The sequence below is a fragment of the Vanellus vanellus genome, assembly GCF_965231255.1.
Source record: "Vanellus vanellus genome assembly, chromosome: 1".
NCBI lineage: Eukaryota > Metazoa > Chordata > Aves > Charadriiformes > Charadriidae > Vanellus > Vanellus vanellus.
The window spans coordinates 197,613,803-197,640,810 of NC_138905.1; the positions used below are offsets into that span (position 1 = coordinate 197,613,803).

Here is a 27,008-nt window from a genome sequence, read left to right on the forward strand (position 1 = left end):
AGAAAAATGGATAGTTTTCTGCTGGGCTGGTGAACTTAGACAAGCTGTGTAAGGTCCAACTCCGTGCATAAGCCGGGGCCGGGGAGCAGATGGGGCTGTGCTGCTGCAGGCACGAGGGGGAGGACGTGTGGGGCTGCATGCTTTGGTGGCAGTCAGCTCTGGTACCAGGGACCACGTATCGTGCAACCATACCTTCAGATGAAGGAGTGCTTTTAAGCTTATACAAATGTTAGGATGTTAAAAAAAAAAATAATTAAAAAATAGGTGAAAAGCCAAAAGCATCTCTTAGGGTTTTCAGTTGACTCGTGCGCACTTTCAGGCACAGGATACACCTGGCCAGACCCTGTGTGGGCATTCTAGCAGTCCTCTGAAGTCTGGATGTGTAAGCGCTGTGAAAAGCAGGTGAGTTTTTCTGGTCGGTGGTGTCCCTGGTCTTGAGGGATAAGGTTGTCTTTCCTCACCACAAAATCATTCTCTTCTTGGCAAGTCTGCTTTAATCAGCAACCAGGATGATGGCCCGAAGTGGTTGTAAAACTGCTCAAGTGAACAGCTATAAATGTTGAAATGGATTTGATTTCATCAAATGTCAGAAGAAAAAAAAAAAAAAAGAAAAAAGAAAACCGAGGCATTCCTACTGAAAGCTTTTTAAAACACAGAAAATAAATAGAGAGCTAATACAGTCATTTCAGTCCCTTTAGATCTGAGAGTAAACGAAACATTACTGGCCATGTGCAACTTAATCTGTTACCCAGATGATCATATTTCTGTATTCGTGTTGTCTAAGGGTGCTTTTATTCAAATGGGAGAGTGACCAGTCGTGGTGTTCCTCTGTGGAAACACAGGGTTAATCTCAAGTTCTTGTGAGAGCTCCTTGCAGCGTTGGCAGCACATCAGTGTTTGTTCTGGCGATTAAGCAAGAGAGCCTGAATTAAAAAATGCTGAGATCAGTGAAAACGGCATTATTTTAGGGCCTAGAAGTTCTCCTTGGACCAGGACTCCCAAGTGCTACATAATCTACAAATGAAAGAGGTGGGGCTGTGCAGCCTGGAGAAGAGAAGGCTCTGGGGAGACCTCATTGTGGCCTTCCAATACCTAAAGGGGGCCTACGGGAGAGCTGGGGAAGGACTTTTTACTAGGGCATGGAGTGATAGGATGAGGGGGAATGGCTTCAATCTGGAAAAAGGTAGATTTAGATTAGATATTAGGAAGAAATTTTTCACTCTGAGGGTGGTAAGGCACTGGAACAGGTTGCCCAGAGAGGTTGTGGATGCCCCATCCCTGGAGGTGTTCAAGGCCAGGCTGGATGGGGCTTTGAGCAACCTGGTCTAGTGGGGGGTGTCCCTGCCCATGGCAGGGGGGTTGGAACTCGGTGATCTTCAAGGTCCCTTCCAACCTAAACCATTCTATGATTCCACGAAATGTAGAACAAGATGACAAAACCCAATGTCAGTTTAAGCATTTACCTGCAGGACTGCAGCAAAATAGAAGCTGGCATGTTTGGTTTTGAGGCGTAGGGGTCACTTTGCAGTAATTCCCTGCAGGAAGACTTCCTCTGTGACGTCCCAGTCGGGTCGAGATTTTGATGAGAAGTCTCTTGATGACACGTGTTATCGCTTCTCCTTTCCCTGACTGCGCTGTTCTGTCGCTTTCCTTTGCTGGACGCAGTTCTTCCGCAGCTGGAGGGGGAAATTGTTCAGGTCTATCATCCAGTGCATGAGGGCATCCAGAAAGTTTTCAGTCTGGACTGTCGAGCTGAAACAAATTGTCCTAGAGCCACGTGGTCCTAGAACAGGACACGGCCAAAGGAGCAGGAACGTATAGCTGGGACAGGCAGGACCGTCCCTTGGCTAGCATGAAAGAAATAATCTGAAAGATACAAAGCAAACTAAAGCAGTCCTCCACTATTGCCACAGAAAATATCATCCCATGGCCAAACTTCTTCCAGTTGCTACTTTGATGCAATGATAATTGGGAAAAAAATTTCTCTATCCTTTGACATTTAACCACTAATTTTAAACGAAATGAAACGTGAGAAAGTGTACAGGTTTACGACAGAAAACCTCACCTGTCTTTTACAGTGCTTACCAGGAAAACCTGGCCTAAAATTTACTTAAGCAGAGGGCATAATTACCAGGGAGAATAAGAGTTGCCCAGAACAGTCTTTCTGGTGCTCTCAGAAAAGAGTAACCATCAGGTTGTAGTGGTGCTTCACGTGAACCTCCTTAACTTGGAGGCCTCTGAAGTCCTGAGTGAATGTAACGGGAAAAAATATGCAATGTAATAAAACAAGACGTAGCTATGCTGTAGTAGTATTTGTTGAACAGCTATTCATTATATAGCGCTTGTGATGTGTAGAGGGGGAAAAAAGAAATTCACTGTGTTACTCTTCTTATTTTTCAGCCTTGAGATTGCTGGGTTCTTACTGTCCCTAGTTTTGACATGCAGGTTTTCTTCACTTCGTTTAACATTCTCTTTGCATTTTTTATTTTTCCTTTGCTTTCCGTCATCTGCTTCCTCTCCATTCTTTTTTATTTTTTAAAGAAATAACCAACAGCTGAGTATGAGAAGGAAAGAAACCTCTGAAAATATCAGACAGGTGAACTCTTCTCAGTCTGAGGGTCGGATTTGCAACTGTTAAGAGTCTTTCTACAGTCTGTGCTGCTGTGATATTTCAGCAGAATCTCTTCTGTTTTATTACAGAAACTTCTCGCTTTGATTCCACCGTGGAAGGACTTCTGTGGCCACCAAGGCTTTTAAATGTAAGGAAAAACCTGGAAGAAAGTAACCACTGTAGACTTCTGGTGTGAAACTTTGGCCATCTTCCCCCCACAGCCACCCAATATCAACCTCTCTGTCCACGTAATAAAAATCAAAATTGCGATAACTTTGTTGTGTGTGGCAAAAGGTCACTTTCTGAAGCCATTTGGGATTTACACCTTCTCAGTACATCCTCGAGTGTGGTACAAAGAGACTGAGTGCGGAGACCAGTAAGCAGAAAGGAGGTGTCTGTCAGCACAAGGTGAGAGCTTCAGGCTCTGGTATTTAATTTGCTTGTATCGGGATCCCAGATGTTGCCGCGTGAAGGGAAAGGGCCCTGTTTCTCTGTTGTTAATTAGGTCTTACCCTACTTCTTACCTTTCATCCTGTCACTCATAATTACATCCCAGTTTCTTTACAATATCAAGTGGAAAAAGGCTTCATCAATTGCTCCTGTTCTTTCATTCAGAGGCGCACACTTACCTTGTTTTCTCCTGAGACCAGGCTTAATGCTTCCCTTCAACTAGACTCATTTGGGACTATAGAAACAAGGAGAAAATTTCACTGTAGACACGATTCAAACACACTGGAGGAAAGATGCTCATGGTTTGTGGTAGACTGATAAGACCTATAACTGACATTGGTAACCAGTAATTTGATGTTTCTATTAGAGGTATTCCTTTTTCCATTTTTTATTTAATTTTCTCCTCACATCATAAGAATTTTAAGCTAAGAGCAGTTGTTTCCTTTTTTTTCTCTTTTTTTTTTTTTTTTTTTTTTTATGTTGGGGTTTTCCTTCAAAAATAAGTGTGGTGTTTATTCCTCAAATGGAACTGTAACCTTACTGGTGACGACTCTGTTACTAAGAAAATTATACCAGTATACCCCTTTCCACTCCTCACACACCCAGAGAGAGAGAAATATTTGGATCCAGTGAAATATGTAGGCACCCACACTCATAAAGGCACACGTGTATATTCAAACACGTAGACAGGTAGAGAGGTGGATGGAAGAGACTCGCCTATAGTTAATATTTCCCGCTTCTTGAGTTTAGAGTAAATACTCAAATGCACTGGCATTCTTCAAGGGATAATTGAGCCTCAAGAAGTTTGATTTTGCCCTGACCCTTTGTGGGCTTTGTTGGGAAACGATCTTTAAACCTCAAGAGAGTTATGCCTGAGGGGTGTCCCACCTCAGGGGACACGCTGGTCCCAGCCCGCTGCAATCCAGGAGAGCTCAAAGGGTCTCACTTAAGACTTGCTATTTATAGGGGCCGAGATAATTAACTTTCATCAGGTACTTTTCCATTTTGGCCCAACTCCGTCAATGAAATATTCTGGTGCTTTCCACCAGTTGCGCAAGCCCCAAAACTTGCTAGACTTTGAAGTTCTGGCCCACACACGCTTTGGGCCACAGCGCAGGTACAGACGTACTAGGCTGTCAGGAGACGATTGATGTCCACTGCCTTTCACAATCCATGCCTGCCTTATCCGAGGTTGGAACATGGCCCAGGGAGGGGGAATCACACCAAGCACCGAGTGGCCCAGGGGGGGAGGAGGGCGAGTGGCACCATCACATGAGGGTAGACCCAGTTCATGATGCTGATGTGGCTGGTGGGTTCCCCCACCATGAATGGGAGGAGGAAAGCAGAAAGTAAGGAGGTGGTGTGATAGACCAGAAAGGAAAAGTGTGCTTCAGACTCACCTGTGGCAACAGAAAAGTTAGTTTGATTTCAAGGAAATGCCACTCAAGGGTTAATATTTTCTTCTGGCTTTTATTTATTGAGAGAGAAATCTGAATGCCTCTATTTTCTATTACTGAATACTGACCTTTCAGAACGCTTAAAATAAAAACAGTTTTCAAAATTTCACAGTATTCTCATATGGGCAAAAGGTGCTTCATCTTTTAGGAGGGTATTGCCAGTTTTAGTTTACTTTAAACCTGTTCCAGTGCCTCATCACCCTCAGGGTAAAGAATTTCTTCCTAATATCCAATCTAAATCTACCCGCTTTCAGTTTAAAACTGTTACCCCTCATCTTTTCACTACACTCCCTGATAAAAAGTCCCTCCCCAGCTCTCCTGTAAGCCCCCTTTAGGTACTGGAAGGCTGCCATAAGGTCTCCCCGGAGCCTTCTCTTCTCCAGGCTGAACAACCCCAACTCTCTCAGCCTTTCTTTGTAGGAACACTCCCTTTCGCACTCTTTGCAAACTCTTGAACCTAAAGCTTCAGTGGTGAAGTTCAATGGCGGTGTGATGCTGTGGCATACCTGGGGTGGCTTCTAAGCAAGCTGCGGTTGATGCTGTGTATGGCTCTGAGAGGGAAAGCGTGATTCCACACCAACTGGTTTTGGTTTAATTGGAAGCTATCATTTCTTTTTTGGCTTGTGGGGTGATCAAGTGGAAGCAAGGCAGGTTTTCTGCAGGGGAAATAAATCTTGTTCAACTTCCTACAGTTTCTCGTGTGATATGTTTGAAAAAAGTAAAGCTGATGTAGTGAGTGTGATGCACAGGGCCAGTCCTGCAGTGCAGGGCAGTTGTTCAGCTACATCTGCTTGGATTCCTTGTCTGGTTTTTTTTTGTGGTTTGGTTTTTTTAGGGGGGTGTGACTCCAATGGCTCCATCATTGTCAAAAAAGAAAAAAAAAAAAACAGCAACCAAAAAAAAGCCCCAAGAAAAGAAAAAAGACCAGTCCATCCCTGCGGTACTGTAGATAGCTCCAGTCCTCTGAAGATATTTGATTATCCCCTTTCTGGGATGCGCTGTAGTTCACAATACATATGGGCAGCACATGGGACAACATTCGCAGCACTGGCATACATTCTCCTATCTTTGAAAATTTGGAGATTAATCTTGACTTTAAATAATTAACGCTGACATCTTGGGCTAATGTTCCGGGTAGAAAGCCGGTTACAGCTGTAACTGGTCGGTTTTGCTGTAGGAGCCGCAACTAACGTCCTATTCGTTCCTCTCTATTTCTCCTGAAAGCAGCTTTCACTTTCGCAGGGGGAAGAGTCTCGGAAGCTGAAGGTCCCAAACCCACTCTCCACCCTCCACTCAGGGGCGCGGGTGTTCGCCCGCCCCCCGTCCGACCACACCGCAAGCCGCAGCGGCTGCCGGGGGGGTGGAATCTCCGGGTCCCTCCGGGTCCCACCGCCTCCCCGGGGCCGGGGCCGGGGCCGGGCTCCGCAGCGGCTGTCCCGGGCCCCCACCTCCTCCTCCTCCGCCGCCGGGCCGGGCCGGGCTGGGCTGCTCCCGCCTCCCCGGGGCCGCCGGGGGATGGACGAGCGGCTGCTCCGCGCCCTGGGGGGGCTCAGCCTGCACCCCCCGCGGCGCCGCTTCGGCGGGAGGCTGGTGCTGCTGCGGGGGCTGCCCGGCGCCGGGAAGAGCACCCTGGCCAGGTAAGGACGGCGGCGCCGCAGCCCTCAGAGGCGGCGGCAGCGGGTCTCTCCTCCTCCGGCTCCCCCCGACCGCGGCCCCGGGAGCAGGAGCCGGTGCGGTGCGGGAGTGGAGGTGCCGGGGAAGCCCTCTGGTTGCCGTCTCCGAGCCCGGAACGGGAGACACACGCCGCAAAGCGCTTTTAGGAGGCGGCGGCGGCACCCGCGGGGAGGGGGTTTTACGACCGGGGAGGGCAGCGGGAGCCGCGCAGGAAGGTCGGGGGAGCGCAGCCCGCTGGAAACCTCCGCCGTCTTCCCGAACGGCTCAAAGCCCCGTTGCTGCAGCCACCTGTGACTGCTGCACGGACACACGCGGTGCTGCCTATATACGCTGCCCATAGTATAGTAGGTATACTGCTGTGCTGAGTGAGCCGTACCAAAAGGGATGTTTTTAGCGAGATGGACTAATCACCCCAGCCAAGGGGGGTGGTGGTGGTGGTTGTTGTTTCCTCTCTAAAAAACTACCAGACTGGTGCTTTTTTTGGTGGTTAATCACAAACATGGTAAAGCACTTACTCTCTGACTGGGAAATTGACAACTGACATCCGTTTTCATGCTGTCCTGCGCTCCAGGCAGAGCTATAGGGGTGTATAAGATGGGCAGAGGAGATTGTTCCCCCTGTCCAACAGCTCCAAGACTGATAAAATAGGTGGAGACCCCCAGAGGAGGGTGCAGGGAGATGGCACCGCAGTCAGCGTGATGCAACGTAGCCATAGTCCGATATCAGTCGCCGAGGAGATCAGCTCCAGTGAAGGTAAGGCCTCACTGGGGAAGGGGATCGCGGCGGATCGGGATTGGCAAAGGGCTCTTCTGAGGGCTCTTGTAGCCGGGAAAAGCGGCTGGCGCGTGCTTGTGCCGGAGCCGGCAGCTCGGGGGCGGGCTGCTGACGCGGCAGGGGCGGAGCCAGCGTCACACGCGGCAGTTCTCAACGGGCTGCCCGGGAGCACTCAGCACGCGGGCAGCTGGTGGGCGTCACCGCGGTGAGAGCGCTGCTCACCGAGCTCTGAGGAGGGCAACCATCTTGTGAGGGGGTGAGTACCAGCCACACTGTGCTTCAGCAGCAGCTGTGGTAGCTTGTCTAGTCAGGTGCAGAGGTTAGCACTCCTCACTTGTTAGACCCTCCCACTTCTTGTCAGTGTCCCAGACTGCCGTCGACCATGGTCTCCACCAGAAAGAGAGCTTGTTTCAGAAAGACTGTGTCGACACAGACGGAGCAACTGCCCCGAACCGTGGCTGTTCAGGTCTCCGGCTGCAGGGAGTGTCAGAGCCTGCTGCTGCCTGGTGAGGGAGACCAGCATTCCACCTGCGTGAGGTGTGAGCAGGTGCGAGATCTGCTCAGCATGGTTGTGAAGCTTAAGGAGGAGGTAGAGACACTGAGGACCATCAGGGAGTGTGAAAGGGAGATCGACTGGTGGAGCAACTCCCTGACGTGCCAAACAGAAAGGCCCCAAGGGGATACCCCCCCAGAGGGTGATGGACACCCTGCCCTGTCCCTGTCGGGCAGAGGTAGGGACCCAAAAAGATGATGAGGGGTGGAGGCAAGTTCCAGCTAGGTGTCATGGGCAACCCCCCTCTCTACCTGCTCAGCTTCCCCAGGTGCCCCTCCGTAATAGGTTTGAGGCCCTGGATCTTGAAGAAGACGTAGGCGAGGATGTGGTGCAAGCCCCACCTGCAAGGTCATATAGGAAGAGGCGGTTGACACCACGCCTCAAGACTGCCTTTGATAAAAAAGAACGAAGGGTAATTGTAGTAGGCAATTCCCTTCTGAGAGGGACGGAGGGCCCGATATGCAGAGCTGACCCTCACCACAGGGAAGTGTGTAATCTACCCGGACCCTGGATCAGGGACATCACCAGGGTACTTCCCACCCTGGTGCACCCGACGGACTACTATCCGCTGCTGATATTCCAGATGGATGGGCAGGAAGCCGCATCCCGCAGCCTGAGGGGAATGAAGCAAGATTTCAAGGCCTTGGGGCGGATGGTGAAGGACTCTGGGGCTCAAGTTATTTTCTCTTCTCTCCTTCCATCTTCACATGATGATGTGGGATGGAATGGAAAAATTAAGTCAGTAAATGATTGGCTTCAGGACTGGTGCTACAGGCAGGGCTTTGGTTTCTTTGATAACGGCTGGTTTTATAAGACACTGGTCTGGACAGTGACACGTGGGAAAGGTTTATCTCACAGGGGCAAAAGGATGCTGGGGCAGGAGCTAGCAGGGCTCATTTGGAGAGCTTTAAACTAGATTCGAAGGGGGATGGGGTTGTTACTGAGCTTGCATTGGTGGGGCAGCACTCCAGAATTGATAAAGGCCGGGAGGCCTCCTATACCCATAGGGTGGAATCGGTGTGCTCAGCTCACTCCCTGAAATGCCTGTACACCAATGCACGCAGCATGGGGAATAAGCAGGAAGAGTTAGAAACTTTTGATCGGTCAGGAGATTATGATCTGGTGGCAATTACAGAGACATGGTGGGACAGCTCACATGACTGGAATGTGGTCATGGGTGGCTATGTCCTTTTCAGGAAAGACAGGCCAGCCAGGCGAGGTGGTGGAGTTGCCCTTTACGTGAGAGAGCAACTACAATGTACCGAGTACTGGCGACGTGCAGTTGAAGAGCAAGTTGAGAGTCTGTGGGTGAGGATTAAGGGACAGGCTGGCAGGGGTGACACTGTTGTGGGTGTCTATTACAGGCCACCAGATCAAGGGGAGGAAGTTGATGAGGCCTTCTATGGGCAGCTGAGAGTGGCCTCACAGTCACAGGCCCTGGTTGTCGTGGGGGATTTTAACTTTCCGGATGTTTGCTGGAAGGACTACTCAGCCAGCCAGCCTCAGTCTAGGAGGTTCCTCCAATGCATTGATGACAACTTTCTGATGCAAATGGTGGAGGAGCCGACTAGGAGAGGTGCACTGCTGGATCTCGTCCTCACTAACAAGGAGGGTCCGGTGCAAGGAGTAAAGGTTGAAGGCTGCCTTGGCTGCAGCGACCATGAGATGGTGGAGTTCATGATCTCGGCTGGTGGAAGCAGAATAGCAAGCAGAATTGCAACCCGGGACTTCAGCAGGGCAAACTTTGGCCTTTTCAAACAATTACTAGGGGAAATCCCGTGGACAAAGCTGTTTGAAGGTAAAGGTGCCCAGGATAGCTGGTCAGCATTCAGGGACTGCTTCTACCAAGCTCAAGATCAGAGCATCCCAACACGTAGGAAGTCAAGGAAGGGAGCCAGGAGACCTGTGTGGCTAAACAGGAAACTGCTTGGCAAGCTCAAGTGGAAGAAGAGAATTTATAGATCATGGAAGGAGGGGCTGACCGCTTGGGAAGAGTACAGGGCTGCTGTCAGGGGATGTAGAGAGGCAACTAGGAAAGCTAAGGCCTCCTTAGAGTTAAACCTGGCAAGAGGGGTCAAGGACAACAGGAAGAGCTTTTTCAAATACATGGCAGATAAAACTAACACCAGAGGCAATGTAGGCCCACTACTGAATGGGGTGGGTGCCCTGGTGACAGAAGATACAGAGAAGGCAGAACTACTGAATGCCTTCTTTGTCTCTGTCTACTCTGTCGGGGGCTGTCCTGAGGAGTCCTGTTCCGCTGAGACCCCAGATGAAGATGAAGTCAAGTCAATGGATGAGTTTGCCTTAGTTGATGAGGACTGGGTCAGAGACCAGTTAAGCAACCTGGACATCCATAAATCCATGGGTCCAGATGGGATGCACCCGCGGGTGCTGAAGGAGCTGTCTGAAGTCATTGCTGGACCACGCTCCACCATCTTTACCAAGTCTTGGGAAACGGGCGAGGTGCCTGAGGCCTGGAGGAAAGCAAATGTCACTCCAGTCTTCAAAAAGGGCAAGAAGGAGGACCCGGGTAACTATAGACCGGTCAGCCTCACCTCCATCCCTGGGAAACTGATGGAACAGCTTATCCTTGGTGCCCTCTCAAGGCATATCAAGGATAAGAAGGTTATTAGGGGCAGTCAGCATGGCTTTTCCAAGGGGAAGTCATGCTTGACCAACCTCATAGCCTTTTATGAGGAAATAACGAGGTGGATGGATGATGGCAGAGCGGTAGATGTGGTCTACCTTGACTTCAGTAAAGCATTTGGCACGGTCTTCCACAGCATCCTCATGGCTAAACTGAGGAAGTGTGGACTGGATGATCGGATAATTAGGTGGACTGCGAACTGGCTGAAGGAGAGAAGCCAGAGAGTCATAGTCAATGGGACAGAGTCCAGTTGGAGGCTGATAACCAGTGGAGTGCCTCAAGGGTTGGTACTGGGGCCCATATTATTCAATATATTCATCAATGATTTAGATGAGGGAATTGAGTGTACTATCAGCAAGTTTGCTGATGACACTAAGCTAGGAGGAGTGGCTGACACGCCAGAGGGCTGTGCTGCCATCCAGAGAGACTTGGACAGGCTGGAGATTTGGGCAGGGAATAACTTAATGAAATACAACAAGGGAAAGTGTAGGGTCCTACATCTGGGCAGAAACAACCCCAGGTTCCAGTATAGGATGGGGAGCTACCTGTTAGAGAGCAGTGTAGAGGAAAGGGACCTGGGGGTCCTGGTGGACAGCAGGATGACCATGAGCCAGCACTGTGCCCTTGTGGCCAAGAAGGCCAATGGCATCCTGGGCTGTATTAGAAGGGGGGTGGTTAGTAGATCGAGAGAGTTCCTCCTTCCCCTCTACTCTGCCCTGGTGAGACCGCATCTGGAATATTGTGTCCAGTTCTAGGCCCCTCAGTTCAAGAGGGACAGAGAGCTGCTGGAGAGAGTCCAGCGTAGGGCAACTAAGATGATTAAGGGAATGGAGCATCTCCCTTATGAGGAAAGACTGAGGGAGCTGGGTCTCTTTAGTTTGGAGAAGAGGAGACTGAGGGGTGATCTTATTAGCGTTTATAAATATATAAAGGGGGAATGTCATGAGGATGGAGCCAGGCTCTTCTCAGTAGCAACCAATGATAGGACAAGGGGTAATGGATTCAAGCTGGAACACAAGAGGTTCCACTTAAATTTGAGAAGAAACTTCTTCTCAGTGAGGGTGACAGAGCACTGGAACAGGCTGCCCAGGGAGGTTGTGGAGTCTCCTTCTCTGGAGACATTCAAAACTCACCTGGACGCCTTCCTGTGCAACCTCATCTAGGTGTTCCTGCTCCGACAGGGGGATTGGACTAGATGATCTTTTGAGGTCCCTTCCAATCCCTAGCATACTGTGATACTGTGATCAGAAGGTCTCAGGGTCTGGTGCCTCACGGCTCCCGGGGCCACCCGCTTGCCATCAAAGCAGGGTGTCCCTGCAAGAGGACGTGTCCCTGCCTATGTTGGGGGGTGGAACTAGGTGATCTTTAAGGTCTCTTCCAACTCTTAACCATTCTATGATTCTATAAAAGACAGACATTCTCTGTCTTCTTACTCAGCTCAGGTGAGGAAGCCGCACTGGGATCACGGGCTGCTACAGGAAGGGCTCTGCTGGGAGAGGTGGCACCATGAAGCTGTGTGAGACATGGGGTTAATCGACAGTTTCCTCCTTTCGGTACAGTCCTCTGCATCACACTGTGCCTTCAGCCTCACAGGTCTTCTGCAAGACCAAGTCCTTTAATGAATGGCCAAATGCAGTGTTTTTACTGACACCCAAAATATGTGTCTCTCCCTAAAGGTTGTGTAAGTGCAGGCCCCTTCTGCTTCAGCAGGGTTTGGGTCTTCTCATGGTACAATAAGAATGTCATTATTTGGGGCCATGTTCTCAGCTGGTGCAAATAACTGACTCACCTATTTTTTCTGGTCAAAACACATGGTTAATTATTAATGACAGATTTACAAAATCAGTTGTAAATATTGTTTTAGTCCCCTGTGAGATGAACGTTTGAAGAACTTATTCTATTTCTAGCCCCTGTTAATTGTATCATTACATTTGGCCATTTAGCAGTACACGGATCAAAGGGCAGCTGTAAAAACTGCATTTAGGACCTCTCCATTAACTTCGTCCAGATTCTGAAAGGACTGTGCCAAGAAAATTCTGAGATTTGCTGTTCCCACATTGTGTACCTTTTGGTGTTGGTAAATGCAATGTGCTAAGCAAAGCGATGTTTGCAGAAAATTGCTGCAGCAAAGCTCAGTGCGAGATCCTACTGGAGAAGGGAAGTGATATTTATTTGCAAAATCTTCAGTAAGTCATTTTACCCATTCAAATTTGTTCTCTCAGATTTTATTCACTCACACTGTCTTACCCAAATACTTGCAAGCCCTGAGATGCATATGCACAAGTGGTCTGTCGAAAATCGGAGAGGACAAGGACCTTCAGCTGTCCCGTCCTCACTTTCTCTTCTGCATTCTTCTCGGTGGTGACAGGGTGGGGTTTTGTCAGGTCTGCTGTGGCATCTCACAGCCAGCAGTTTCTATGCTGCCATCTTTTTGCCTCCAAATTTTGCTTACTTAGCGCTCCATGAATCTTTGGCAGATTTCTTTTTCCCCAATATTTTCATTTTCCCGTTTTGGGTGTCTTTCCAGCTACAGCCTTTCCCCCTTTTGGAAGGAGGGGAAGAAGGGAGGCGTGAGCAGGCTGGTGTGACCCCCTGGCAGTCCTCTTGCTCTCACAGCACTGGTCTTCCAGTGGCAAGTGACCCATGCTGGGCCTTAGCTGTGTGCTGGCCTCTGAGGGATGCGTAAACAGCCCCTTTCCCAGTTTTATTGCTGTTAACGATGTTCTTGTTTGTTGGGGTGTACTATTGTTTTAGCCTTTGCTCTGTTGTTTCTTTTGGTGCTTTCACACACACCTCCATTCATTCATCCTTTGTATCAGCCAGTATTTCTGTTACAACTTGGCCATCTTTACAGTGCTTGGAAGTGTCATGCACCATGACTGTTATCACTGGTGACATGGCAACTCGCTGATAACTGCAGCAGAAAGGCCCCTTTTCAGTTCATCACACAATCCTCAGAACAATCTCGGATCTATGACTCATTTCCCTGACCTTTCAGTGACACCCCGCACAGTTTGGACACAGCTTTGCAAGATTTAGTTAGTGCATCTTCATTAAAATGATTTCCCCGTCCCAGTTACTTGCCCAGCTCAGCGCAGCTGACGTTGGTATGGATTGGTTCAGCTCTGATTTTTCATTTCTGGTAGAGACAGTGAAGGATCCACTTATGATATATTGAATAGTCAAGGCAGAATAAGGAGCTGGTCTGCTCACTCCCAAGCTCCGAACCTTTCCAATGCCTTCACTGTTGAGAATATGCTTCCGTGAACCACATGTTTTAGGTGACCCTAACCATCTCCCTCTAACTGGTCACCGTACATCACCACCAGCAGAACCGTGTAGAAGAGGAGTAGCTGGGAACTGTGTCTCCAATAGCCTCCATCAGGCGAGTGTAACATCCCCCTTCCTGAACGCATTCCCTCTGACTTCACAGTACGGATTTCATGCTCAGAGCCGGGTAATTGCTAAAGAAAACAGCTACCTGAGGTGTGGCAGCAGGTGTAGCCTCCAGAAAATCAAATGAGCCACATACAAGCTCATACCATAACACACTCTTCATTGCACAGTAGCTGTATTTCCAACTCTTCGACAACATACTGCAGTGATGCACAGCTCACGTAACCCTCTCTCCAGCAGGTTTGCCCAAGCACTGGGCTGGGCATGATGGAACACGCAACTTTTCAGCCACTGCTGTTAATTTATCACTTGAAATGGGTTTGCTCTTGTGTGCCCTTATGAAGCACCGAGGGAGCGATCTGCCAGAACGGGAAGGAAAAAATGCATTGGCGGGGAAGCATCACTGCTTGGCGTAGTCTGTGCCTTCCCCAGTTGGTCCCAGCACCTCCACCCACTGCAGAATTGCGGCTCTGACAGGGTTCATGGACTTCAGCTCTGCAGCTCCTGCTTCCAGGTGCCAACGTACTGTAAACATTTACCTTTGTGTGTTTATATATTCCTTTGTACAGCTTCAGGTGATTCTCCTGAAAGTGTTTATCAGTTATGACACGCAGCCTGTTGCTTTACAAAACGCAGCCGCTGCTCTGACCCCGCGGGTCAGACCCAAAGGCACGTAGGAGCTCTGCCAACAGCGCAGCGATCCCGGGCAGGATCCCACCAGGGCAAAGTCCTCTGGGCACCAGAAGCTGTTGAAACGCAGCAGGCAGCTGATAGCGCTGGGCACGTGCTCCGCATCTCATAGTGCTGATTTGCTGCTCGAACTAAAGGCTTTTAAACGCCACGGGAACGCTTTGTTAGGAAAAACGACCAGAGGAAGTGGTTGCGTGGGGTGTCAGTAGATAGGTGTTCTGATCTACGTTACATTGGAGGTAGTTTGGGAATTTACCGACTCTGAGAGCTGCCCAGCGTGCCGTTCTGTTGCCTTCTGAGCACTGAAATTGTTCCTTCCGATCTGCTTACCAGGCTCAAATCAGAAGTGAATTAATTTTCAAATTTTCTGATGGAAAAACATGACAGCCTATGAAATACAGATTTTTTTTTTATCTCCAGTCATATTACTAGCCATCATGGAGACTTCTCCCATGTACTCTAATGCATGCAGCTAGTTGAAACCCTGAATAATTATTTTCTTGTCTATATATACAGTTATAGTCTGAAATGATTGTTTGAAAGCACTGATGATGCTATTTAGAACAAAAAATTATAAATGGCATAAATCATGGGAACAGATCTTCAGATGAATAGCGCAGAAGACCCTAAGCCCACCTCTCTGTTCACCGTGGCAGTCGTTACAACGCTGCTGCCCTCAAACAGAAACACAGCTGCATTTTCAACAGAAAGATTCTCCTTTTTTAATCACAGCAGCCATCATCAGTTTGACCGGGGTGAGACAGCAGCTGAGGGTGCACCAACAATCGCCACGACACCACGTCGTTGGGAAGCATCCCTGCTGCCCGGGCTGCCGGTGGGGTCGGTGTGGGCAGGCAGCGGCGCTTGTGCCTCTGCACCGCTTCATGTTTCCCGGGGCTTTATCAGTTCCCAGGCGCTGCTGGTAGATCCGTGAATTTTGCTGCTGTTGTGTCAGAGCTGATGAGCCGAAGCATCTGAAAGCTTTTATTTTTTTCCCCAGACTGTCTCAGCTCTCTGAGATATGGTACCTGGCGGGGAAATATGTTTTGCCTGGCGGGAGGGGGAGAAAGGGTTTGGGGAGATTTATTGCAAGCGGAGGAAACATCCCCCTGTCTCTTCGTATTGTCTTATCCTTTGTATCTTATGAAATGGCAGCAAACTTTTCTTTAGCAAGATATAGAGCATACTGTATTTTGTATCTACTGCAGGACAAAGAGCTGTAACACTGTGCAATTAACTGTCCCAAGTAGGCAAATTAATACCCAACCTTTGACAGATACTGCTTATCACAATGGCGCCCTTCAAGTTCAGTGGCTTCTTTAAAAAGTGCAAAACCAGCTCCTATGTACCCTTTGATCTTGCAAAGAGATTCCATTTTTCTTTTTGTCCTCAGTACGCTTTACACTCACTGAACTAACGCAACGGGTAATTTTCTTTTTACAGTGCTGCTCAAAATTTATTAATTATTAACACAAGTCCTCCCATTTTGTGTAGGTGGTACATATTTTGCTAAAATATAGGCATCTTTATTGGGTACGGTGATTAGGAGCCTGATAGGATTATGTAAACCCTTTCTTCTAAGCCAACTTGTGGTCCGGCGTGGATCGTAGAAGGCTTATTTCGTGCTGCAGAGGTTTGGGGGCCCTTTGAAATTATAAGGGGCAGAAAAACAGGATTTTTGTCAGCTTCATGGGCAACAGGGGATTATGGAAAATGGTGGTAAACTGTAGTGTCAGCTGGTTGGTTTAGAAAGCTAAAAGTTAAACCCAGCAAAATAAGCAGAATGTAAAGCACCTTCTTTTCCCACAATGTTTTCTTATGCTGCTGTTAGTAGGAGTTTTTTTGGGACGAATATTGCAAATGTGACAGTAATTCATAGTTCTTAGCACATTTTGTGCCATATTTTTCCTCCTTTGAAGCACCATTTTTATCTAGTTTAATTACCCGTGCTATGAGGATAGTAGACAGACTGAGTTTACAGATAATCACACGCTATTTAGATTGCTTAAGGGTTAATAGCAAAGCTCTCGTGCGAGTGTGCATATATGTGTTAAACATCTAGTAAGGTATATGCTAGGAAAATATGTTTTAAGATTTGCAGTGGTTGAGAACATTTTAAAAAAAAACACTGAGCAAGAAAAAAAAAATAATCTGGAGATCTTTTATGAACGTATACGATTTTATGTGCCCGTTAGTAGCTCGAGGGCCGGCACATATTTTAGCACAGCCAATTTTTTAGAGAAGAGGCAGCAATGCAGGTGGGTGAAGCCATGGGAAAGGTGAGGTGCTGAATTATAGTGAGAGCTGAGCACATCAGTTTATCAGCACAAGAGGAACCGGATAAGCATTAGCTGCTCCCATGATTTTCGTGATAAGAAATCTTTTCCTGGGCCCAAAAATGAAAGCAAAAAATAATTTGACTGTTTGCTAACAGTTTGCAGCGTGGCTTTTGTTAGATCTGTTTGCCCAGCAGTAATTATGTAAATAAAACATCTGTTTGGAGCTAGAAGATAACAGCAGGTAGGTGCTAAATGTTACCTGACTGGCTACAGCCCAGTGCCGGCCAGTCCGCCAGCAGGGAGTCCCTGTGCTCCGGGGTGGTTGCTCCCACAATATAATATTAATTAACCAGCGGATGCTAGAAGTTACAGTGGAGGCAGAACAAAGTCGGGAGCTGACCTTTATTCGGTTAAATGTAACATGCAATCCTTGTGAAGAATTGCTGCTAGCAGGCAGATTAGGGTAAAATTGGTAAGTAGGTGGTTAGGGCAGAGCTAGAGATGACAGAATTAAGCCTTTTCTGTCTGTGTGTCTGATTTTTCGCTGATAACCTTAGAGGCACCTTTTCCCTTGCTGTTGCTCAATTAGAAAAGGCATTGAGAAAGAGTTGTTTTGCAGCTTACAGGGATGGAAGAGAAGCACTTTCATCAGGGAAGCTGAAATGAGTCCCAGGGACTGGAGACCACATGTGGTGTGAGATAGCAGCACAGCAGCATTCACGTCTGAGAGCCACAAGGTTTCTCGATTGGCCTTACTCGGAGACATAGAACAGTGAGATGATGCCGTGGGCTCTCCCTGACTTCTCGCAGAGACTCCCTCCTCCCCCAGCGCTCCCTCGATTGAAAAAACCCCAGAAAATTCTGTCTGTGGAGACAAATAAATCCGGATGGAAGCACACAAATGGGAACCCAGTTTTGCATGAAGATTTTTTTTTTATGCTTTCGAAGGACTGGCAGAGGAGCACTTCGTATTTAAGCCACCACATAATGAGCATTTTCAGTGTCCGCGAGGCAGCTGATCAGCTTACGGCAGGACACACGTTCGCCCTCTGTGGGCACCCTCAATCTGAATGAGCATCATGAGGCTGGGGATGGCCCTGTGCCACTGACCACAGGGGACCGGTTTCATGGAGTGGTTGCATTTGGGGCTGCCAATCTAAGCAGTTCGGATTTGTTTATAAAACATATTTAGAAGCTGAATATAAATAAAAATTACTCAGCTCTACAAGGGGAGGATTAAGTAAAACAGGGACAAGTGAAAAGCAGAAAGAACCATAAAATTGTGCCAAATAATAGGAAATATTGACTAGTCACTCAGATATTTGTTTGCAAATATATATAAAAAAGTGCTATGTGCTTTGCAGCCAAAAAAAAAAAAAAAGAACAAGATAAACTGATGATAATATTGACCATCTTTACTAAATGACAAATCATTCCCCCTGGTTAGCTTAAAAAGATCTCTCTGTAGCAAAACTCCCATGATCAAATAGTCTTTTGAGCCCAACTTCCATGGGATTAGCAAGTCTGAGGTTCTTTTTTTTGTATTTACAGTCACACCTTCTCAGATAACTCAGAAAGAAAAGTGAATATATTACTCATGTTGGCAGTCCATGGAAGGTTCCTCTGCTGAATTAAAGAAATCCAGGCCATGCCTTTGCGTGCTATTCCTTTCCTCCTATGTGTCCATCTAGTGGTTACATTACTTTCAGGTCCCTCAAGCTGAGAGTTTTCAAATGAAGCACTGTGCATATTTGCAGAGCATTCATACGGATTTAATGATCTCTGTTAAAGGCATGTCGTAGCATGTATTAATCCTCCTATCATTTTTTTTTTCCAGACAACTGAAACGTGACTATCCCAGTGCTGTAGTTCTTAGTACTGATGACTTCTTTATCGAAAACGGTGTATACATGTTTGAGCCTGACCTCCTAGAGGATGCACACAAATGGAACCAAAAGCGAGGTGACTGACATCGGTCCAGAGGCTTTGCAGAATAGTTTTGCTTTTCAGTCTGTCTTTAAACATAGCCCCCAAAATGAAATACCTCAATGTGTTCTCGTACACCAAAGTTCATGGGGTACTGGTTAAAAAAAATATATTTTATACTTCTGACTTTGTTTCTTCTGATTTACAAGAGAGAAATTTTAAACGAAAAAAAGGTTGGTGATTGATAGATGTTATTTTAGAAAGTAAACCAGTGACTATTAGGTAAGCAGTGCTGGAGCTTGGTAACAGCGGTGGCATGCAAAGCCCAGCCCCGCCGCTGCACAGTACGGGCCTGTGCACCCCATCCCTCACACTGCAACTTCTTAGGTGTCTCTCCTGGCTTGGAAGGGGGTTTTAGGGGGGGAGTTAGTAACAGCCAGGAGGAAAACGCGCAAACCTAATTGTAAGTTTGAGAATGAAATAAGGCAGGTCTCTACTTCAGAGAGAAAAATGCAATGGCAAACATACTTTGAGATCACGTAACAGGGCTCTTTTGCAAAGAACAGTCATTTTTAGCTGTTGTGAATACCTAGTGCTGTGATATCGCTAAGTATGTTCTACGAGAGCTTCAGATCTTGCTACTGAGCTCAGCCAGGGGCTGCATCACCTCCCGTAGGAGAGCACCTGCTGGGCGCTGACCTCTGCTTGTGTTTGGGTGGTAGCTATGAACCCGAGTCTGGTGGGGACCTGAGCGTGCTGGCAGTGGGCAAAGAGAGGACCTTTTGGGGCTAGCAAGACCTGTCTCAGTCTGTTATTGAATACATTTTAGCTTTACTTAATGTGTTACATTACAGCACACAAAGCAATGAAGAATGGGAAAAGCCCGGTTATTATTGATAATACCAACATCCATGCTTGGGAAATGAAGCCGTATGTGATGATGGTAGGGAAAGCTCTGATTTATTGTTTTTACGTGCTCAGCTATGACATTTAAGAGGTGATCTGACTGAAATGGTTCTTAACATGGCTAAAAATAATTACTTCCATTTTCCCTTAGTTCTCTAATTATAGTTAAGGATTGATATTGTGATGAAGTAGGGGAAGAGGTGCCAGTGCAGTTGTTTTATCTAGTCAGTTATATAACTCAGTGAGGGCAAAATTACTTGAAAAGATTAATAGTCTTTGAATTTGCCCTGTTACTTCTTGGCAATCAGGATGTGATCCCCTTCCCCCGTAGTGACATCAGTTGAGCAGTTCCCAAACTATTTGTTGAAAAATACATCCAGATACAACTTCCAGTTTTAGTTTATGACTTGTGAAAAACACACCATAGAGTCTTCAAAGACACATTGGTATCTCTTGTCAGGAGTTCTGGCAGAGATGGCAATATTTTTACTACAGTTTCATAATGTGGGCTGTCTGCTAACATTATGCTTCTGTTCTTGGGTTATGGTCTTGTCAGACCATATATACACACACAAATACGTTACTTTACCTTAATAAAAAATACGGAGGCCTGTGGACTCTGTGGCTGGAAATAGCATGACTGTTAGATGTTGACCTCACCCTTCCAGAAGCTCCACATTGGCGTGGCCAACCTGTGGCTCTTGAACCATCTGCGACTTCCAGAGAGTTCAAGTGCCAGGATGCCATTGCTGGGGGGGGACAAGGACTGGGGGAAGTACTGAGGCAGGTTTTCCTGGGAGACCCAAATCCTTTGATGTAGAAGGAAATGAACCAGCTGGGACTTAGACCAGCACCTTGATGGGAGTCATGGTTGACTTCCTCTTTCTGGCCCCTGGTACATGCGATACGTCTCTTCGCCAGATAAAATCTCAGTGGGTCTGGCAGATTGGCTGCTTCTCAGCTCGGTAGCCATACATCTAAAATGTTTGTGTCCTTCTTCAGGCACGCGAAAATAGATATGAAGTTATATTCCAAGAACCAGATACACCCTGGAAGTTCAGTGTTCAAGAACTGGCAAGGTACATCTTTTTCTCTTTGATATAGCAGACACCCGCTCTTTTATTTATGTGCTTTGAGAAAGGTCAGCACCTTTCCTCTTCATATACCCTAAAAAGTAGCCTAGTAAATGACAACGGCAGGATTGGCGTAGAAAAATTCTATTACTCAGTACCTGATCTGCAGTGAATTCAGCCCTGAAAGAGCCTGACCGTGCTGAAGTGAGTCAGGCAGCAGAAAAAGCAACCCCCCTGAAGTGTGCATTTACACTGCAAGCTTCTTGGGGCAGGAGCCCCGATTTTCATTCTGTATTTTGAGCAGCACTCTCTTTATTTGGGCACAAACCATGCCTAAGCACTACAAACAATATTCAGACATTTGTTCTTAAAAAAGCTAACCATAACAGATACCGTCTTGCAATGGTGGGATGCTGCAGTAAGTGTGGTCAAGAAATGAGGTCCTAGAGGATCTTTCTAAAGATCCTGCCGTGCACACGCAAAAGGGATACAATGAATGTATCAACTCTGTATAATGTGGTAGGTTACAGAGGCAGCCAAATATGGTGCTGAGTATGTTAGCTTGGCTGGTGGATGCAGGGTTAATGGTTATATCACTAAAAAACTCCATGCAGACTAATTTTCTAGCCTTTAACCAACCAGCTCTAAAGAATGTTACGGTGGCAAGCGCACTCCCATCTGCTAGATGCAGAAGCTAACGCGTGCTAACTCATTTGTTATCACAAGAAAACAGGGTGTGGGTACTTCACTCCGACTGCTTTGTTTTGTACCAGCTAGGAACTCGAGTCAAAAATCATCACTGCTCCTTTTTACGCGTGACAGGGACAAATGGCAGAGGGCTGTGGCCCAGACCACCGGTGGCTCCAGGGTGAGGCAAGGCATGGCAGATGGCAGGCGATGGTTTGGGGCTGAAGGCAGGCGAGGACACCAACAGCCTTAGCAGTCAATTGCAAGTGTCAGCTCGTGCTTCACCAGCAGCAGCTGGGAGCCATTAGTAGGGCATCACTGCAGAGGCAGATTTTAGCAGTAATCATTCATTACAGGCTGAGCTACTCAGTAACTTGTATTTTGTTTCATTAATCATTTGAAGCAAGTTGGCTTTTTACAGTAGCACTGTAAAGCTAATTCAAATACATTCCATTGGGAGCAGCTCTTTGGCAAATGATTCAGGGACAGCTGAAGGTTGCTTCCCCTCTGGTGTGTCTTTACTGGCGCTCCAGTTTGTGCCAGTTGCTGGTGCCAGACGCAGGCTGCACACGTGTGTAGGGCACTGGCTGCGGGAGGACCTGGTGCCCGCTTCACAAATGGGGTGCTGCAGCTGGCAACCTGCTGCGTTACTGTCACCTTAATGCCACCAGGGAAAAAAAAAAATGTTGGGCGATGCAGGATTTGCACATCACAAGGCTTCAAAAATATGGATGCAGGACAAAGATTCTGGATGATGAATTGTGCCTAATAGAGGTAAATGGCAAAACCAAAGATATTCAGAGTTTGCAAACTCACAGACAAGCAGAAATCCTTGGTGGTCTTCGGAAAAACAATTCCCACTAATGTGTCAAGAGACTGCAGCCTTTTCTGGTCTATCCAGAAAGCCCTATGTGTTTGAGCATCCTGTTCCCCTCCCTCTCAGACTCATCAGCATTTACAAATCTGCCCTGGAGAGAGTGCCCCATGAGATATGATTTTTCCCTGCTTGCACTCAGACAAAGCAACAGGTTTTTGCCCTCTCCTCTTGTTGATTATGAGCCAGTGTCTGGGCTGTCTACAGCCCTTGTCTGCCTTTCTCCAGATTTCTAAAAGCTTACCTGGAGGCTAACAAGCCGCTAGCACTAAACCCCATATAAAATAACGCACAGGTCTTCTACATAACTCTTTTTTTTTACCTGGGCTACATTTCAAAGCATTTGTCTAACTTCTTATGTCCTGGCTGCCCAGAAAGATACTTGCGTTACATTTTTCAGCAGTCACAAAAATATTTTTAAGAAGTAGGTGGACGTGAAGAACCATTTGGCAAAAAAGGGCTAGAAATAGATCAGCGGGGACATGAACCATTATCCTGAACTTACCAGGAACCTTAGCAAGCTTAAGAGACCCTCTAATACATGGGCAGCTAAATATTTGTATTTTCTGTTAATGTTGACTCTACAGAAGAAATATTCATCATGTCCCTCGACAAACGATACAACGGATGAAAGAACAATACGAGCACAATGTTACCTTCCACAGTGTACTTCACTCTGAAAAACCAAGCAGAGATGAGAGAAGCTGCCGTGGACCAAATGCAGGTTATGGCATGGGTGCCCATTTCAACCGCCCTCCAGCCTTCTCAAACAGAAGACCTCACGTGGCACGTACAAACAACATGTCATTTAACTGAAGAGGTCAATTCCTCAGTGGATTTTAATTATCAGGGTATAAAAGTGTCTAGTTTTACTTTTTTTTCCTAAACTGTTTTTTATTCTTGTATTTTTCTACTACACACCCAGATTACTTTTCTTACAAATTGTTAAATGTCTCTGGATTATGAACTCACAGCTCTACGCAATGGATCTAAGACCACTGTCCCCAGTACAAACCGTACTCCCTCTCATCCCTCTTCCTCCATGAAAATCCGTTCAAGCTTATGGTGAAGTTTACTGGCTATGCCACACGCTTTTTGGTTGTTTTCTTTTCCTGCATTGTGCTCTGTCGCTAAGAGAGGACAATAAACATGCCTGAATTCTTTCTTTCTTTCTTGCAGGCCATGTGGCCAATTCCTTCTCCGTGCAGTTGTCATTTGCTATTTTAATACTTTACACCTGGCTGTATTTATATACACCTTTTCTATCTTCCCACTCCATCTTGCCTAGAGCACTACTGCTGGCTTTAAGAGATGCAAAGGGAATGGTGGAAAAGGTAGTTCTAACAGATTGTAGCAAGATTTGATGCTGTTCCTTATCTACACCTCTGCTGTCTGGACTCACGCTCGTCTTCAGCTCTGTCACAGCCAAACAGCTTCTCCAGCTTGGAGGTGAAACACTTTCGTACACCGAACTGAGCCCTTTATCTTGCCATGACATAGGAGTTCAACTGATCCTGAGACACATCCGTATGCGGAGGCTCCTAAAAGGAAACATTAGTGTTGAGCTTGTGCTTGTTAACTTCTAAGTAGGAACAGGGCTACAGGAGCAGCTCTGAAGCATAAGGCTACCAAATACCCAAACTAACTCAGAGGTACAAAATAATGACTTAAGGAGAAAAAAAATATGTACTTGTAGGAAGAATTGACTCCTTCCACCACTAAGTGCCTAGAAGCCACTGACTGATGGATGAGCAAGAAAAGAAACAATCCTGCAGTAGTTTTATCCACATTGTTAAATTCTGCTGCTAATGTCTTCGTCAAGAAGCCTCATCAAACATTTTTAAAACTCAGCATTTGTGATGGCAATTTTTTTAAAGTAGGTGTGGATTATTAGGCAGTGCTTATAGAACAGGACAGTAGCGAGTTATTTTGCAGTAGGAAATGAAGACAGCTCACGTTGGACATTAAGAAATACAGGTATAGCTGCTATTCATCCAGGAATTTAGCAGACAGTGAAGTAGAAGAGGTATAACGAAATATGCTGTTCCTGAGCAAAAGCCAAGCTGTCTTCAACAACACAGTAGATGCATGAGACGAATTGTATTTTCTACTCAAGCTGCACTTAAAGGCGTGATATCATCATTGTAAGTAAGTGTGAACTAGGGGCCCTAGGGAGCCTGGCTCTGCAGTATTGCACAAAGGTTTACAGAACTATGAGCAAGCTTATGCTGGCCCGTTACAGTTCTCTCGTCCTGCTACAACGTCCAGCTTGGTGACAGGAGCCATCCCCAGTTCAGCACTTGAGCCAAGGGAATGGCACAGGACCCCCGAATGGTTCCTGAGTGGCAGCTGGCAGTCTCAGTTCTGAAACGTCCTCCCTCCTTGGACCCACGTGTGGTGGGAAGCAGCAGGGCAAGGGGCAGCCTGACAACAAACAAACTAAAACCTGGAGTTGGGAGCTGGTCTAGCAGGACTGTTTCTCTCTCCAGTGGAGAAACTCCAATTCTGAGAACCTTCACCTGTTGAAATTAATCAGAACAAAGTAATGAACTCAAGTGCTAACGTACTCCTCCCAACAGAAAGATCTCAGGATGAAATCAAAGAAATATCTGGTTATCTTTTATGATGCCGTGGCCTCAAGTGCTTCTTTAAGAAGGAGTAGCTCAGAAACACTGACCAGGGATCTATCATTAATACCTTTGTATGGCATTTTGTTATGAATCAAATAATCATAACAGTTCTCTAAAACTCTTTTAGCACTATATGGAAAGTTTGAGGGGAAAAGTACAAGAACTATGGCAGAATTACAGAGCAATATTTCAGAATTATAGTGTTATGTTTGGTAACAAGAAACTTAGAGAATTGTTTATTTTGCCCTGTGCTACTTCTGGCAGCTGAACAACTATTCTAATACTACAGAAGGTAACAAAATTGATTACTTTAGACTGAAACAAAGATCCTGCTTTAATTTAAGAGTACATCAGAATCAAAGCAATGGCTCATCAAACCTTCAGTCACGCTGATGCTATGGTACGATACATGTTTGTGTGAGAAATGTATAATTACTCAACTCCAAATTATTTTGCAGATGAAGTGTCATTTCACGAGTCTTTGTAATACAGCTTTATTAAATACAATCAGGATTTAATGTACAAAGTGTAAAAATAATTTTAATTTGAAATATATACAATACTGTACATGTGCACTTAGTAGGATTTTTGGGGGTTTTGTCTTTGTCGCATTCTGCGGGCTGGTAACAAGTCCTCAGGTTCCTTTGTGTCTTTCTGAAGAGCCTCAGGTACTTCAGAACTGCCTTTTGATGAGTTATTTGCTTCCCCAGTAGACCTGGAACTATTTTTGGGTGAAAGATCATCAGATAAATTAGTAGCTATTGTACTGCTGTTTTAATTTACATAATCAATCTTCTTTTCTTCTGGTAAATTATTCATGAGTGCTTGTGTATTAATCATTGCAAGTTCTTCATCAGCAACCAGATCATTCTCAGAAAGATGGACAGTTTCTCTCAATTTTCTACAGGGGGTGACATGACCAATATTCTGATTTGTATCTTTTGATGACTTGCTACGCTGTAAACCCAAACTTCGTGGAGGCTGAAATGCTTTTTTTAAAGATGGAGAAATGATTGAACAGATTGGTGTCAGTGGTGGAGGGGCAGGTATGCAACTGAGGAAGTCCATTGCTTTTCTCTTTTTGCTGTTTCTGGGATGGTCTTCATTAGTTGTAGCAGATGAAGGTGTTTTTGCTGACCCTTGTGCAACAAGTTTCATATTCGGTGTGCTAGTTGACAAAGGGCTTGGATGCTTTATTTCAATTTTAGAAGAGATCTAGTTAAAAAGAGATACATTTTATGTTGAATAGAATGTCCTATCATTAGCTTCCTCAATTACTTCCACAAAACGGGGGAAAAAATGATACAAAAATGCTATGTCATCATTCATGTCCAAGTTAACTTTAGTTTGATATCTTCTGACGGTGTCTAATATTATTCTTTAAAAAGTACTGATGCTTGATAAATCACTGTTTACGTGTACATTAAGACAGCACATTTACATTCTGTTTCTGAGATCTAAGTTAAATGTATGGGAATTCTTCTGTGCCAGAGGGTAAGAAATCAAAGCTCTCATAAAAAGAACTTAGTATTCTACTGCATTGGATATATCCTCAACAGGTTGTTAAACGGAAAAATGAGGATAAAAATTTTAAGAAAAAAAGGGATAGAATATAGACAAAAAGACTTGAAGATAATATGCACAAGGTAGACACTACACAGCAGATCATTCAAATACATGTTTAACTTGAGAATACTTTTAACGCCTCACTTGTTTTAACTTGGTTAATGTATTTAATAAATGTATGTAAACTAAACTTTTAGAATTAAATATTAGCGCAATCTCTGAAATGGAAAAGGATGCCTGATAAACTTAAATTTAGCCCCAAGGAACTGATCTCACATCAAGGTGTTTCCACCTCCCTTGCATCTAGTGGCAGGAAAAACTTTTGTTCTGACTGCACTCAGTACTCCGCATACGGAACAACTTGCCACCAGCAGCCTTCATGGGAAACTTGAGTACTATTTAACTCAATTTTTGTGAAGATTGCTATAAATGTAACCATTTACTAGGTAATACCTCTTCCCTTTTAAATTCTGGAAATAGTGAACAATATCTAGGAAAAAAAAGACCAGGAAGTAAATTCTCTAAACTGCAGAATGCCATGAAACAAAAATTTACAGATCAAGATTTTTCCTTTCAGTGACATCCGTGTCAGATAATCTTCACAATGGGACCAAGAAGCAATAAATCCGCTATAGGGAAAGGATGATGCATTTTACTCATAAAATTCAGAATATTTAAAGTATGCTGTCAAAACACAGGCCACAAGGGGAGGTTTTCATGTACTGCCTGGAGGAAGAATAGTCTCACAGTTCCTTCTGGGGAACAATCCTAAACCCCCACACAGACAAAGTTTCTCATCAGTTTTCATTGCC

At 45.9% G+C, this 27,008-nt stretch overlaps 2 protein-coding genes across 2 annotated transcripts in view; one reads left to right on the plus strand and one right to left on the minus strand.

The window, feature by feature from the left end:
• Positions 1 to 6,033: 6,033 nt before the first annotated feature.
• On the plus strand, positions 6,034 to 22,816 carry N4BP2L1 (NEDD4 binding protein 2 like 1; the record flags this gene model as incomplete). The annotated part of the gene is made up of 5 exons (XM_082486244.1): positions 6,034 to 6,155; positions 18,372 to 18,496; positions 19,315 to 19,403; positions 20,369 to 20,445; positions 22,588 to 22,816. The coding sequence occupies 5 exons, from the start codon at positions 6,034 to 6,036 to the stop codon at positions 22,814 to 22,816; spliced, it is 642 nt and encodes a 213-aa protein (XP_082342370.1).
• Positions 22,817 to 24,205: 1,389 nt separating this feature from the next.
• Positions 24,206 to 27,008, minus strand: part of BRCA2 (BRCA2 DNA repair associated) — a gene marked incomplete at its 5' end in the record, with an annotated part of 44,938 nt that continues 42,135 nt past the window's right edge. The window contains one exon of the mRNA XM_082496903.1: positions 24,206 to 25,845. Coding sequence (XP_082353029.1) covers positions 25,405 to 25,845 — 441 coding nt within the window. The 3' untranslated portion in view covers positions 24,206 to 25,404. The remainder of the gene's footprint in view (positions 25,846 to 27,008) is intronic.